This window comes from Athene noctua, chromosome 3 (assembly GCF_965140245.1).
Source record: "Athene noctua chromosome 3, bAthNoc1.hap1.1, whole genome shotgun sequence".
In the NCBI taxonomy this organism is placed as follows: Eukaryota; Metazoa; Chordata; class Aves; order Strigiformes; family Strigidae; genus Athene; species Athene noctua.
In genome coordinates, this window is record NC_134039.1 from 1299691 (window position 1) to 1315300 (window position 15610).

The 15610-nt window shown below is 47.0% G+C and overlaps 1 protein-coding gene across 8 annotated transcripts in view; it reads right to left on the reverse strand.

Moving 5' to 3' along the window:
- Positions 1 to 4092: 4092 nt before the first annotated feature.
- The window catches only part of SHISAL1 (shisa like 1), a 127800-nt gene continuing 116282 nt past the window's right edge, over positions 4093 to 15610 (reverse strand). For 7 of the 8 annotated variants that reach the window (XM_074901745.1, XM_074901744.1, XM_074901739.1 and 4 more), the window contains one exon: positions 4093 to 8688. In XM_074901745.1, the coding sequence (XP_074757846.1) occupies position 8688 (1 nt within the window). In that variant the 3' untranslated portion in view covers positions 4093 to 8687. The remainder of the gene's footprint in view (positions 8689 to 15610) is intronic. The other variant, XM_074901743.1, reaches the window with a different exon arrangement.

Sequence of the window (15610 nt, forward strand, 5' to 3'; positions counted from 1 at the left end):
AGAGGAGCGGTAAGTGAGGAGATTTCTTAATATTGGTGATTCTCTCCTATAATAGCGTGGCCTGATTTCCTGTTGTCTGAGCATTGGGAAATGGGAGAAGGAGTTAAAAGTTCAAGTAGTCCGAAGATTCCTATTTTATTTCAGTCCTGAATCAGTTCCAGTTTGGGGCACTTCTGAAGGTCTGTGGTAGCCCTTGTGTTGCTGTGGGGCTGAAGTACCTGGGGAAAAGGATCCGGCCCCCAGCCGACGGCATCAGCTGAGGATGCCTGGGCTGAAGAGAGCAGCAGTTGTGTGCAGGGGACACACACACCATGGTTTAGAAGGCGAAGCAGGTCGGTCCTTGCAGCTGGGCCTTTTCCTGCTGAGTGCCAGGGGGCACGGCCGGCTCTGGGGAGCGTGGGAGCCCCTGAGGGTGTGTGACAGCCAGCTGCCTGCTGTGGCCGGGGTGGTGCCTTCTGTGGGGACAGTGGGGAGGAGGCTGTGGAACGGAGGAGTGCCGACTGCCCGGCACCAGCGACAGAGGCATCGCCTGTGCCACTCGCCCGCAGCCCAGGACCTCCATCAAAATTTAACCGTGGGCTTAAGTGGTGCTTTTTATTCACGTGCCATTTGTATGGGTAGTCTAACAAAACGTAGAAGCTGTGAGACTCACGGTATTCCATGATTTCTTTTCCTAGGGTTTGGGGCTTTTAATTTAATTTTTTTTTTTTATTAGCTAGAGATAAGTTGCTTTAACAAACATCCATGTGGCAAAGAGAAAAGGGAAAGGTTGTGAAATGTCTTAGAGCTCCTCTGTCTGCTTAATAATAGCAGGTATAGCACAGGGATGCTGCCTCTGCTTGCTAGATAAATTCCCAGTTGATTTTTTCTGGTGGCTGCTTAGAACGTGTTCATTCCAGGGAAGAGAAGAGTGCTGTGTGCTTAAAATGATAGTGGAGTTTATACAGCAAATCCCAGCTATCACTTACTCACCGAAGGTGGTAATTCCACCTAGGCCACCACCTACCCCAGCAGCATTCTTCAGTGTAAAATCTTCTAACAAAATCCAGGCATGCGAGACAAAGGCGGCTCTGCAGTGAAGTCTGATACTGCATAATACTAGTTATCAGTGATCTAATACACTTGAATCCCTGGACAGCAAATTCTGGAGAAAGGAGCTGGTAGATACTATGCTGGCGAGGGGCAAAAAATTCGAGGCCAAATGAAACAAAGCTTTTTAGATGCTTCTAAAATTGGAATTGTTTTCAGTCGGTCCTGCAGGAGTAACTATAAGGCTGTTAAAACCAAAATTAATTTAAAACAAAGTGATTTGGGAGAATGCCCAATATTAATTTTAAAAAAAAGGGATCTGGGAGAACGCCTTAAATTAAAACTGGAGCTTAGCTGGCCAGTAGGAGAGTATTCTTGAATATTACCTAGATCATGCTTTTTTCTTTCTTGTCAAAGCCAAGGGTTTAAGACCAGCTGCCACAGGACAAAGCTGCTCTTCATGTTCAAGCGCTGTGACTCTTTGTGGGCCGGAACGTGGCCTGAGACTCCCAGCACCTCCCCTCAAAAACTTCCCTAACGCAGGCAGCCTCTTGGTTTTAAGTCTGCCCTGCCTTACGCCCGGGTGGTTTGGTCTGTGAGAGGCTCAGCAGTGAGAGAGGAGCTGGTTCCAGTGGGACAGCGCTGCAGGGGAGAAGGAGGCTGAGAGATGCTTGAGAAATGCTGCGTTAATATTCCTTAGCTTCAAAAAAAAGAAATTTAAAAAAGAAAGAAAATAAATCAGGCTTGCACGCTAGCAGAGGTAAGTGTGGAGGCAGGCAGCTCCATCAGAGCTCTCCTGACGAGCACAAGGCGCTGGGGAAGCGCGGCCGGTGCTCCCGGAGCGACGCTGCGAGAGCCGGTGCTCCAGGGAGGGTTTGCTGGGGACTGCAGCAGGGAAACACGGGCAGGATGCTTTGTTTCCACTTCGTATTTTGCTGGAAAAGTATAAAAAAAGGAAGGTGCAAAGGCTAGCTGATGAAAGTCTAGTGAAGAGAGGCAGAGGAGTTTCCCTCTCTCTAGATGACTCTTCAGTTCTTTACCAAGTCCTTACAAATAAACACCGGCGGTGGAATTGAGCTCGACGAAATGATGAACTAAAATTTGAGAAGATACGAGGCTCTGTACAGTCCAGCTGTTTGAAGAAGAGTTAAAATCCTGATTGGGAAACTCACGCCATGACACGCTCAGACACGAGTGCCCACACACCCCCAATACATCAGTATGGGGGGGTGTGGGTGTCCCAGTTTCCATTTTCTGCTCAAATTAACTTTTGAGAATAACTTGTGCGAGAGGGACAGGGTCTTGTTTTTGGAAGGAAATATCAAAACCGAGATACCTTTTCTCTCCTTGTCCTTCCGTAGGTGTGAACAAGCAGAGCAGCACCCTCTCTGCTTTCCAGTAAGGACAAACAATTCAATGGAACTGGCTGTGATGCTCCTGTTTGTTTATGGTTTGGTGATAATGGCTCCGTAACGGCAGCCTGTAAGTCATTATCAGCATTTTAACATCTTCTGTGGAAGTTCCAGAGATATTTAATTTGCTCACTTGGTATATAAAAGATGCTTCTGCTTAGTATGTTGAATATAATTCTTACTCAATTACTATAAGCCGGCAGTAAAAATTGTTGAAACTTGGTAAGGGAGCTGTAACACACCCAATACATCAATTTACCGTTTCTTTTAGCATTTGTCTTGTAAATTTAGCTGCTTTCGTGATTGCAAGTGCAGTGTGAGAAGGGGAGTGGGTGGTGGTTATTTGTATTTTTACATACTGATGTGGTTTTAATACTGTCTTTTGTCCTCTCTTTCTGCAATACGTCTCCGTCAGTCTTAGCACAGTGGGATGTCATTGTAGTCTCTTACAGCTGCAAAACCTCTAAGAATTATCCAAGTGTTGCTGTAATGAAAAGAATCCTTTTTCATTTTTGCGCTGATGTGCACAGTTACAGAAGCTGCAGGAATGAACTATGTTACATGAAATAACAGACATTAAAAAGGATTTATGGATTTTTTTATTTTTTTTTTTAATCTGGCTTTAAAATTCCTGTATTTTTAGCTGTTTAGGTGTGTTCCTGCAGCACGGTCTCTAGCCTGGGGTTAGTGTTCCCATACCGAAAGTGTAATTTCTGGTGTGAAAAGGTTCATCCTGTGTTTGGAAATGCCCGAGTTTCACTTGGACATCAACGGTTCAGCACGACCTAAGGAGGACGAGCCAACAGCTGAGGAAAATTTATGTTTGGGAGCCACGGGACAGAGAAGAGCAAGAACTGCTTCTGTCTAGGGCAGCAACCGGGACCGAGTGGCAAGAAGCCCCCCCGGACTCTCCCTCCCGGCCGTGCGCTGTCTCAGGATGGAGACTCCCCGTGGGTATTACTGACATTTTCCTGAGGAGTGGGTGGTGGAGGAGAAGTGTATGAGCAAAGCTACCAACAGAAAACTGCACTTGCTTTCTGGTCGTTTTTTTGTTGTGGGTTTTTTGTTGGTTTTTTTTTTTGTTTTGTTTTGTTTTGTTTTTGGTGTGTGTGCTTGTTTAATCCAGTTGTCAAAAATGTTCCCTTTTACTAGTCTGAAAGCTGAAATCTCAGCTCAGCATGCTTAGTATTCTTGGAACACTGGCAATGATCCCTCCTAAACGCTGGGTGACAAAGGGACCTGAGAGAGCACACTCTGTTCAGAAAGTCAAAACCTTTCTGGAAAAACTGCCCAAATCCTTCGGCCTGGCTTTCCTCACAAGTATCTGGTATTAGCAATTGCTGGAAATGGGATGCAGACTAAATGGGCGGTATATTTATTTATGCAATGGCCTTAGCTTTTTTTTTTTCTGGGGTGTGGTTTGGGTTTTTGGGGGCCTTTTTTCCCCCCTCCAAATCCAAGCATCATTCTTTGCAGTAAATACACTTTTCATTTCTCCTTCTACGAACCACTTGTATAAGCCACAGAGTGTTGGTATCTGGGGATTTCTCTGCACATGGAAAAGAAGCCACGAAGTTTGAAGCTACTGAAAAAAGTGGAAACTCAAATCTCTGCAGCTATTCCAGACAGCCTTTGAAACACTAAAGCAAGTTTTATTACAGGGATTAGTTTACGTTACACTCATTTATTAAAACCTAAGGACATCTTTATAAAAACTACCGTATATAAAGACAAGAGCAGTGCAATAGCAGTGTAAAACACGTTTTTTGGTTTACTTGGCAATCACTTTAGAAAGACAACATGATTCATAATATGAAGTTAGAGAATGCTGCAAAAAATAGGACAGGATTAGATCAAAAACTAGATTAGCGAATCACTGAACACTGGCACGTATTGATTTAAACATCGAGTGTTATGTAAACAGTATTATTGTCAACGTATTAATAAAGAGTGAGAAATCACTGCAACCCTAGAATTTCTAGTTAGCTTAATTAGCCTAAAGTCTGACTGCTGACTATTAAAATAGACTATTGTACTGTATATATTATCTTCTTAGTGATTTACTATTTATGTGAAAGGCGGACTAGAGGAAATGCCTGTCTTATGCAAGAAAATTCTCGAGGCTGAGAAAAGATATTTCTTCCTGGTGAGTGGGTGAGGTTTTGTTTTTGTCGCTTTACATTTCATTCACCATCGCTGGTGGCGAAACAGAACTGACTTTAAAAAAAAAAAAAAATTACTTTTGACACATTATTTCATCGCTTCTTCAAGTGGACAGTCCTCATACAGAAATTACAGCCATAATAAAACTATTAAAAACAGTTATCTAAAATAGCTGCTACAATATGCTGCAGTAGACATTAAGAGGCCGGATTGTTTTCACTCTCAGATCGATAACCAGGCACGAAAGATGGTTAATTACAACACCAAGTCCTGCACAAGCTTTATAACTTATCTTTTTATGTCCTATGTTATACACAGCAATTATTAAGAAGTTGGACACTCAGTTCTCGGTAAAACTGAAGAGAGAAAATGAGTTGGACAAGGAAGGAGGCTTCTGGAGCACGAAGGTCATTAATAGCCACTGGGACAGACAGCTGCCATTGTTAAACAGGGTGTACAGTGGAATTACACACTTCTGTAAATATTAATTTTAGATCCTTTGTTTTTCCAACCATATCAGGATGGACATAGAGGAAAACATACCGATTTTAGTCCAAGTCTTTTCTTTTAGAGAAAGATTGTGTTTGAACCAGTCTCTTTCTGCAGAAATTCTGAAGAATTAACTGCAGTTTATCTGGCTCACTGGAATTTCAATCGGATGAATGCAGAGGGGGATCAGAGCACAGGTACAGAGCCGGTTGAGATGTTGAGGTGACTGCTCGTCTAGCCAGTGCTCTTCTACGCTATCCCCCACGCTAAGGGAGAAGGGCCGATGGTGGTGGCGGTAGGGAAACACGTGTGGTGCACTAGCTCCCTTCAGTTTAAGGCCCAACAAGCATTAGTCTTATTCAGGCTCTTCTGTTCTGCTAAACTAGAGAGGCTATCAGATGATTATAACACAACTGACAAACGACCGTTCATCAGCTACGACATGGATCGATCCATAAATTAATTGGTAGGCAAAAATCAGAATTTCAGCCAGAGAGTATCTACCTTATATTAACTGGCTCTGTATAGAGGATAAAAGAAAACAAACAAACAAAGAGCACATCAATTACAAGGTATACATGTACTAGGAGTAAAGCATAAAACTGCTCATTAATAACGCACAATTCCCAAAGGGAAAAAAACCCTTACAAAATACAGTAAGTCACACAAACCAGTATCTAATACAAATTCCTTCATGAACATAAGCTTTTTTACAAAGCTCTCTGTGGCGGTCACCACCTCACAAAGGGAATAGGTGCTGGGAGAAGGTAAAAGGAGCAGCTACTGCAGAGCGAGTACTGTCGGGCCGCGGTCGCTGGGGGGCTGCAGGGGTTATGGAACTCGGAGCCAGAGTGGGAGCGTGGAGAAAATGTGGTGTTGGCAGAGGTGTGGGTGGTGTCGCCTCCAGGTACCTGGCTGCCTCTGCCCTTCCTGCGCTGGGCACTAACAGCACTGCCTTACACCTCAGGGGCTCGCCCTCCCCTGCCCGAGCTCCCGTCATCAAGGGGAGCAGCTGGGGCTCTGCCACTGAACTACTTCCAGCCTGTCCCTGCTGGACGTCCTTTCTGTTCCCAGCTGAAGTGCTTTGAACGGTTCTGCAATACACCGATTATTCTTTTAAGAAAACTAGAATCTCTTAGGTTTCGTGTGAATCCAGGTTTAAGAAATACTGCCTCTGTTTTATTTGGAGCGCTGCATCCCTCACGCCGTGAAACACCCCGGCTGCCCCCTCAGGGCTCCGCAGGCTGAGCTGTGCAGAGACGGGGACCCAGGAGCTTCTGTGGAGCCAGAATGGGCCGGGCCTTAAGCTCACCTAGGACAGGATGGAGGCTTAACGCCTGCAGGGTGGCACTCGCACCTCTGGCGTTTGAGTTCTCTATGAGCTGTTGCCTCACTCAGTGATACTCAGCATTTTTTACCAGTTGGTTTGCAAAGAAAAGGGGCATGTGTGTGTGTGTGTGGGGGGTGGTAGTGGTGGAGGGGCTGCAGCGGGGCTCCTGTGAGAAGCTTCTCGGAGCTCCCCGGCTCCAAGTGAGCCCCAGCTCTGGCCGAGGCTGAGCAGTCGGTGATGGTGGTCGTGCCTCTGTGGGAACACGTTTCAGAAGGGGAACGCGGGAGGAGGAGCTGTGAGGGAGACACCTCTGCAAACACCGAGGCCAGTGGAAGAAAGGAGGAGGAATGGGGGAGATGTGGGGGGGCAGAGACCCCCCTCAGCCCGTGGGGAGAGGGCAGCTGTGCCCTGCGCCCGGGGAGGGCACCGGGGGGCAGATACCGACCTGCAGCCGGGGAGGGCCCCACGCTGTGGGGGAAGGAGGGAGAGAAGTGGGGAGCAAAGCTGAGCCCGGGAAGAAGGGAGGGGTGGGGGGAAGGTTTTTCTTTAAAGATGTGCTTGTGTTTCCCACTGTCCTACTCTGACTGGGAAATTCCATGGTGGTAGTGCTCAAATTAAACCAATGTTCTTTTTCTTCCCCAGTGGAGTCTGTCTTTTGCCCATGACCACAATGGCCGGATCACCCCTCCCTGTCCTTGTTTCGATCCTCGAACCTTTTGTTATATTTTGCCCATCCCACAGGGGGAGGAGTGAGCGAGCAGCTGTGTGGTGCTCAGTTGCCCTCTGGGCTTAAACCACGACACAGGTGCATACTGGTATCCTACACACACTGGGCCTTCCCTGAAGACTGGGCACACCCGTGGTGTCCAGCCTTGCTGTGTCCCCAGCACTATTTGTCCCTGCGTGGCTTTAGTCACTACCATTGTGCCCTCTGGTAGCTGTGAATTAGCTCCAATCACTCAGTAGTCTGTCCCCTGGGAGTTCAACAGAAGACTAAAATTCCCTTAAATCAAAGAGGTACAAAAGGGAAACTTGACTGTTCATTGACAAAGCGTTCCTCCTGTTGGCTATGCAGTAAAATATATGGTTATTTTAAAGATATTCAGATCTGCAGGACAAATTAAGGAAGGATCCATTGGCATTATCATGGCTTTGTGTTACAATTTCTAGGTGAACTCCTCTGTTGGGTTGCCCTTGCCAGGCTCTCCATGTATATATCTTAAATAACTGAATTTCACATGATTTGCTCATGTAATTGACAGTATATGATTTCAAAATAAACCTGTCCTATGGAAAGTCAAGTCAAGCTATTGCATCCTAGAGACCAAGCACTCCACATACTCCTGTGGTAGCATCGCTGCCCTTCTGGCTTACAAATGAATTCTTAGATTTGTGAGGGGTAAACTCCAAAGCCAGTTGGTGGCTGAAGGAATTGGATTATTGCCTTGTAAAGCAGAGGGACAATGGTATTATTGCTTTTAAAATATATAGTTTGTTGATTTTCTTCTGTTTCTCTTTCAGCTTCAAGGAGGATGAGGGTGGAATGGGGTGTCTGTGTTGCTTCTTAATAAGCACCCCTCTTGGGGAGGGGGCGTGAAGCTGGAGCCAAGACGTGTTCAGAGCTCTGATGTCTTAGCAGAATCATTGCCAATGACCTTAACATCTGTATTAAGGTTGAAACAGTTGCTACCCTGCAGTGTGACTCAGTGAGAGGCTTTCACTTACCTTGTGATGCATGTGACAATAATGGTTAAGAGTGATGGAGTTTGCCAGCACCTACCCTATTGTGACAAAATATTCACCAGAGAACTTTGGAAAAACTCACATTCAGTATTCTGACACTTAGATTAGGCTCAAATGGCAATAGACAGATGGGGAGGCAAAGAAATGTTATCTACCAAAGGTTTGTGTTGTGATCTTTTTCCACCTTTGTGTGGTTTTGCCGGAGCAACTTAATTTTCTTCCTATTGAGCATTTCCTCAAATACGATGCTTCCTTTCAGAGATAATAGTGTCTGCCTAGAATTAGAATATTGCTTACAGACTACTTTCTTCTGGAGACTTCTTCCGTATCATCTGCCTGTAGAAGTTGTCTGAGCGGTGTTTCTCTTCAGGTGACTTGCTCAATCTCCCTCTTTTAGTCCTTCTCTCTCCTGCTTAACCATCTTTTTTTTTTCAACTCTTGTCATTCAGTTGATTTTCTTGAAAGCTGCTCCTTGAAGTCTGATCTTACCTCTCCCATCTTGAGGCACATCAATATAATTTTCTGGAAGACATAAACCACAAATGTTCTCTTAATGTTTCATGAGCACACAGCATGGAAGTATTTTCTGTAAAGAAAAACCCGTAGTTTTCTCAGTTGTGGATTTAATTTGGGGAGGCAAGAAAGAGGAAGGAAAAGGTGAGAAAGAAAGGTGTTAGGAGGCCTCTACCTTCCCTCATTAGCTCTATTTGGCCCAGTGTAAGCTCGTGTGATACGGATGGTTGCATCTTCCTTCTCTTTTTCTCTGTACAGTCAGAGTGGGGGGCTAACCTTGTTTCTCCCTGTTTATATTAAACTGGTTCTGGTTCTGCAAAATCTCAATCCCACAGTAGGTGTGCAGGTTGCTATTCTTACCCGTAACCTGGGGGATCACAGAGTGCTGTCTAGCTCCTGGCTCTGGGTGAGTACCTGAGCTGCTGTGCCAGGCCAGCCCCTGGGTGAGCAGGGAGAGGGAGTTTAGCAGGGAGGGAGACGGGATGCTCGCCTGCAGGCCCCGGAGCCTTGGCTGCTGCAGACAGCGAGGCTGTGTGCTGCACGATAAAAATCAGACTTCAGCCCCAATTGCTCTGTCTGTATGTATGCCAGTTCCCACTGCACCTTGCTGTGTTCTCTACTACCTGCGAGATTAAAAGACCAAATACTTGCCTCAAAAGGGGAAAAAGGAAATGAAAAGAACTGCTACACTCTTAATTTTTACCGCTTGTAGCCCACTCTGAAAGCACAAAGTGCAGAGGGCTTCCTTCTGCAACCACAAACTTACTCTGAAGTAAATTTTATTTCCGCAGACAATCTCACTGGAGCGGTTTGCATGAGCAAAGTATGGCTGTGCCCGTACTGTAAATGCTTTATAGATGCCATGGAGCATTCCCACCGCTCTCGTTACCCAGGTACGCACCAGGCCCAGCACAGGCTGCTGGCTCCAACCCCTGTTCCTTCCCTGCAATGAGAAAATGGGCTTCTATTTCCACATATGTAATGAGTAAGTGTTCTATGCGTCCGCCTTCCTCACAGAAATGTTGTGAGGATTCACCCTTTTTTGCTTTGCAGTGCCTCCTGGACATAAACGCTTTAAATCTGCCCATCTTCACCTGGTGCAGGGTGAGTGTGTAAGCGGCTCCGTGGTCCGTCCGTATACGAACTACGGCTGCGTGGAGGCACCTTGGCTGAAAGCCCAACCAGGCGAAGTTCTGAGGTAGGCCAAGATTACTAATCATAATAATAAATTAAAGCAATGCATCTGTTTGCTCAAGCAGGCAAGCATAACGGTACGAATACAAGCTGTTGGAGCACAGTTTGGTATCCTAGTAGCAACAATACTTAATTAACTTCTCCCACCAGAGTTCTTTGCATACCGGGTATTCCCAAGTCTACGTGCTACATTATACATACTGCATTCCATTAATGTATAAAATATAAAGAAACATCTGCTTCAGACAGCGGAGTATCTGTGGGAATCAGCACGTTTGAGGTTATCTAGTGTTTTACCCATCAAATCTATTCAGTGCACGAGGCTTGAGTCTCAACTTTCACGTCAGCACAACTCCTTTGGAACTGCAGGAGTGAACGTGCTCGGAAGGGCAAGGCTGGGCAGGCACCACCTCAGCGCCAGCTCCGTTGGATGATCTTCAGTTAGATTCAGGCATTTCTCACAGTGCTGTTAGCCAGGAAGGACTTTTGAGCAGAAACATGGCATTTTCCCATAACTCTAAGGATTTGAGCCTTCACCCAAAACTCAACCAAATGAAACCTACATCAAGGTTTGACAGTTAACTGCTTTCTAATAATCAAATAGCCTAGACAGTCTTATTCATGTTGGCAATACAAAAAAAAAAAAAAATAAGAAATTACTTTGCATTGTTTTATTCTGTCACCGTCCTTTTTTGTCATTGGTAGAAATGAATACTAACCAAACATGCAGCCCTGCCTCTTGTGAGGTCTGCACGCAGATGAGGTTTAAAACAAGTTGTTTGTATCTAGAAGAGTCTCCAGAGACTTAATTTAAAAAATACCTGGGGAGAGAGAAACTGAAGAGCATGAGCACATACCACAGCTTGGAGCCACCTACATCATTCACAGAACCTTCAGCTGTTTCTGCTCACCCTTCTGTAGAGTGCGATGTGTGCTCTAGCTCAGATGAAACGCTTTACTAATCTACAGTCTGCATAATTTAAATCATTAGATTGTTTGACTTGATTGTTTTTAAAGAAATGTTTAGAGGTGGAGCAGGACAGAATGCAACTTTAAATGTGTCAGACCCATCAGGCAGTTACTCTTTTCCTGTACTGCAGAGTCCCAAGGTTGCTCCTGGCCAGACCCTTCTTCCAAGGTCAATGTAAAATCAAGTGTCACCAAGATGGCATGAATGAGCGTGCCTGGATCCGAAGACCATAGGAAAGTTTATTAATATTTGTAGGTAGCACAGAAGAGAAACTATCAGTAGTGGGAGTTCTGCCAGTCCCCCTCCGTGCGTGTAAAGCCGAGGGAGGGTGCGAAGAGCAGAGCAGCGACATGCAGAGCACCTGCAGCCCGGGAACTTGGCTGATGGACGCCTGGACCTGTGAAGTTGAGGGGTGCTGCTTCAGATCGTCCTGCAGCACTGGGATCACTGAAAACACTCGCATTTTCCCGAGAAAGACGAGTGTTAATTTCCATCTGCGGTTAGCCAGAGTGTATTATATCCCAGCCTCCCAACACAGCGTGCTTGGCAACAGAAACCCTCCATTTGTCACTTCTGGTCACTTCTACAGGATTTTAATGTGTTTAGAGCCGAAGCGTGTGCTCTGGAGGAGGCTCAAGTTGCTCCTGCTCACTAGCAAGGTCCCGGTCGTCGTGCAGCCCCCAGATTGCCATCGCTGCTCCACCCGATGCCTCAGTGAACAGCACCCAGGCAAGCTGCTCCCATTCTCACTGCCCGGCGAGGAAGGAGCTAACGAAAAGATTTGCCTCCTCTTCCACAGCAATGACTCTGCACGGTGGCTTAGCTCCGCTGGAAAACATGACATCCGTTAATAATGAAGGAATGATTCCGAGCCTCTGGAGACAAGTTTTTTTCAGGGACTTTTGTCATTTTCTGACAAATGAAGTAAACAGTTGCCACATTCACCGTCCCGGGGCCTCTTGCTAAGTTGGTGTTCACACGAAAGCTCCATCAGGCACCGCAGCCCCTTCAGACCAGATAACAAAGCAAACGGTCTCCAGAAATGTCCAGATCTCGCTCTGGCATCAAACTGTTACTAGACTGATCTAAGCAGACCTGCACTGATCTACGTCTGTTGAGGTTCTGGTGCAATCTGGTCGTGCTGGGAGGGGAGGAGAAGCTTTCACCCTCTCTGTGCACAGGGGTTGCTGGGATACCAGGCTAACAAACAGCCTTCTGCAGTAAGAAGCCTGTGGCGGGTACACAGATTATTACAGGCAATAGGAATGTCCTCCTTCCCCATAAGTGGAAGGACAAAGGAGGACAAAGCACAATGCACTAGATTTTGAAAAAAGCCCCACAAGATTGAAAGGAAGGATATGAGAAATGAATTGCAGGACAAGCACTAAATGAAAAGCCATTCAGTTGTCTAAATATATTACAAACCAGAGAGAAATAGAACATAATCTAATCCCCCTGCCTGTGGAGTCTGCCAAAGAGCAGGGGAATAATTTCCATCGTTTGGCATCTGTACACTTCTATGGCTGTATTATACACAGCATTTAACATTATACACAGAATGTATGCTGAAAGGCTGCTCGGGTTACTAATACTTAAAAGTTCTGAAATGCCTGAGCGAAGGCTGCCAGTGCAATCTCAATTTGACTCTTGTTTGTGTGAAACAAAGCAGAAACTCTCAGACTTTTTAGGTGGGGCTCGTCATCTTTTAATTTGCTAGAACACCAAAAGAGCTGAAGGATTCAGGTTTTTCCAATATAGGGGAAACTTCAACAGTGACTAAAATTTGCTTCAGGTTGGCTCAGTCCTGAAGAGGTCAAATGTTTCGGTGTTTTGAATTGACTGGGAACACTTCAACATTAACACTGGATGTTGCCACCTTGCCATACAGGAGCGGTGCTTTGGCCCCTATTTTCATCCACAGGCTGACTGATCTTTCACTGGGTTACATCACCTTTGACCAGTACCAATTTTCCTCTGGTCTAGCTGGGAAATGCACCGCGGCACCTGCATGAGGTCAGATGAGAGGACTTGCCTTAAAGGGTGACAAATCAGTTTTGTCACAGCCGTTATCTAAAATGGCCACCAACACTGGTAGCCATCACTAATTTTTCTAAAATAATAGCTGGATCAGGGAAGATAGACAGGTGGTGCTTAAGAGTTTAAAACAAACCCCAGGCACTGGGAATTTTCAACTTGAAAAACAGACTCTGAGCTTTCAACTGTTCCTTCTACCATAGCGGACAATTCTGCAGAGGTGGAGAGAAATGTCAAGATGTGTTTGAGGGCTAATGCCTTAGGAAGGTGTTCGGCCTTAAACAGAATAAATGTGCAACACATGCCAGATTCCTCAGTTAGGCAATCCCTTACCTGCAGACCTAAGAAAAGCCAACGGAAATACCTGGGATGTGTTAAGAACGAAACCAGAAGCTCCTGCCCTGGTAGGTAGGCTCTTGGAGGCTGGGGGATGTGTAAGTGGGGCCAGCCGAGAGACCCCCTTTGCTAAGACATCAGAAATGTCTGGACGCTTCTATCTGTCAAGAAACACTGTGGGACTTCACAACAGGGCTGTGAGCCCCAGGGAGGGCCGGGACAGACGGGCTTGTTAAATCTCGATCATATTCCATGGGGATGCTTTGGAGAGCTCCTATTTGAGGGCAGGGACCAACTGTACCAAGCTGGCAGCCCCTAACTCACCCAGCGCGGGTGTGAATGGCAGCTAGAAAGGTTACTGCGTGCTCTGGGTTCGGCACAGCCGGTGAGCTCTGAACCACAGCTCGTGAGTCGTGGATCCGGGCTGTAGCACCGGAGTGCTCAGGGGGCGAAGCAGTTCCCCGTCGGCTCCAGAGGAGACTTTCTCAGCAGGATTTCTCTGCTCTGCTGCTCTTCTGGGTGACATAACCCACCCCTTTGCTATCGCGGGTTGTGAATCACCATCCTTCTCTAAGAGCACCAGGCACGGCGGCTGGAGCAAGGAGTGGAAGGACATGCGTTAGCCGGTGTCTTGCAGAAGGACAGGGCTGGCTGACAAATCTTCTGCAGCACGCCCTGAGCAGTGCTGGGATGTGCTGTGCCCCTCCACACACACAGGGCTACAGGGGGAGAAAGCATTTGCTGCGGGGGGTTACGGATTATACCAAGTCCTACTGCAGCACCAGAACGGGCTGCCTGCTGCTGTCTGTAATTTCTGGGAAAGCCCCGATCAGGCGAGAGATGCTCTCTGCTCCTATTGTTGCTTTGCAGGTGGGAAGAAACCATCCGCATTATACGAGTTTCCTTTGGGTTGTGCTTACAGCAACGTATTTGTCAGGCGTTAGCGCTGCAGGACGAGGGCGTACGTGGTCAGGAACAAGCCAGGCAGAATGGGACTAACTCAAACGTGGAGGTGGAACTGGCCCTACCTACCGGCCACTGGAAATGGGGCTGCATGTCTCCTGTCTCTGTTCTCCTCCCTTCCCACCTGCGTCAGGTAGGTGGGGAAGAGGCACATGCTTACTTCCACTGCGCCTGCAGGGCAGCACCGCCTGTCCCTGCTACGGAAGCTAATTATCATACAAAGGCTCCACGTGTCACACAAGTGAAAGCTGCCAGCTGTCCTAGACAACAGAGTCCTAGCAATACACTCTGTTTACAATGCTTGAGAAAGGGTTACTAGAAAAAGTCAAGGGCACAAATGATGGAGTGCAATTTTAAAGAAATTTCCATTTTAATTATTTGTTACAAGTGTTGGTAAATGTGACTTTTAAATTGCTCGCCCCCACTTCTTGGGAATCTCATCTCTTTTTTAGCCTGGCTTAAGCTTGTGTAAGTCGTGTAAGGACTGGGGGATTGAAATGCTGGGGTTTAACCCCAAGCCCCACATTAATGCTGACATGTGGGTGATCCCCCAGCCCTTCCCAAGGGGGGTGAGTTTCCCTTTAGGCTCCCCCCCAGGGTGGGGCGGCCTGGCAGACAGAGCCATGGGGTAAACGAGCTCCAGGGGTCCCACATTAAGTAAACAAGGGTCAGGTGTCCCACGTAGGGATAAAAGCTGGGACCCCTTCAGGAGGTAGATGCCCTGTGCAGAGTTCCCTGTTGAGGAAGGACCTCCCGCCTCCCTGGGACTGGGCTCCACTCAGGTCTGGCTTTGGTAAACGTGGGCTGTGCAGAGATTCCGTGTGTGGCTTCCTTGGTCTGATGTGTTTGGCTTGTTGACCCGGTTGTCTCCCGTCCCTTCTCTGGGAGACTGCATGTCACCATTTACCCCACCCATTGCTGGTCGTGCGGTGTCGTTGTTGGGGTCAGTGGGGTTGATGTTGATTATGTATAACCTGAGTGATGGGTTTGTACCCCCAGTGCTCAGCCATGGACTGACCCTTCTGTGTCAGATACAATCTGGTTATTGGTTCATCTGGCTGTGTCTGTCCTTTATACTAGGCCTGATAACTGATGAAACAGGGATCTAATCCAAGCTGCATTACACATCGCTGCTGAGCACCACTTGTGGGCTTTAAAACAGCTTGAGAGACTTTGGGAAGATCTTGTGTTCCTGGGGTCAGGCTGGCTCGGGCACCTCTACAGGACAGTTGCTGTGGGTAGGTGGCAGGCACCTGCTGGCCAAGCCTTCAGTTGTGCTGCTGTCCCGCAGAGGAAAGGCTGGTGGGTCAGAGAGGTGCAGGGCTGCTCCCCGTACCACAGGGACATACAGCAGTTGGAAGGATTTACACCCCACTGCTGCTCAGTCCCTAGCTAAATCTGAACCCAACGCTAAGACCTGCCAAGCCCCCCACT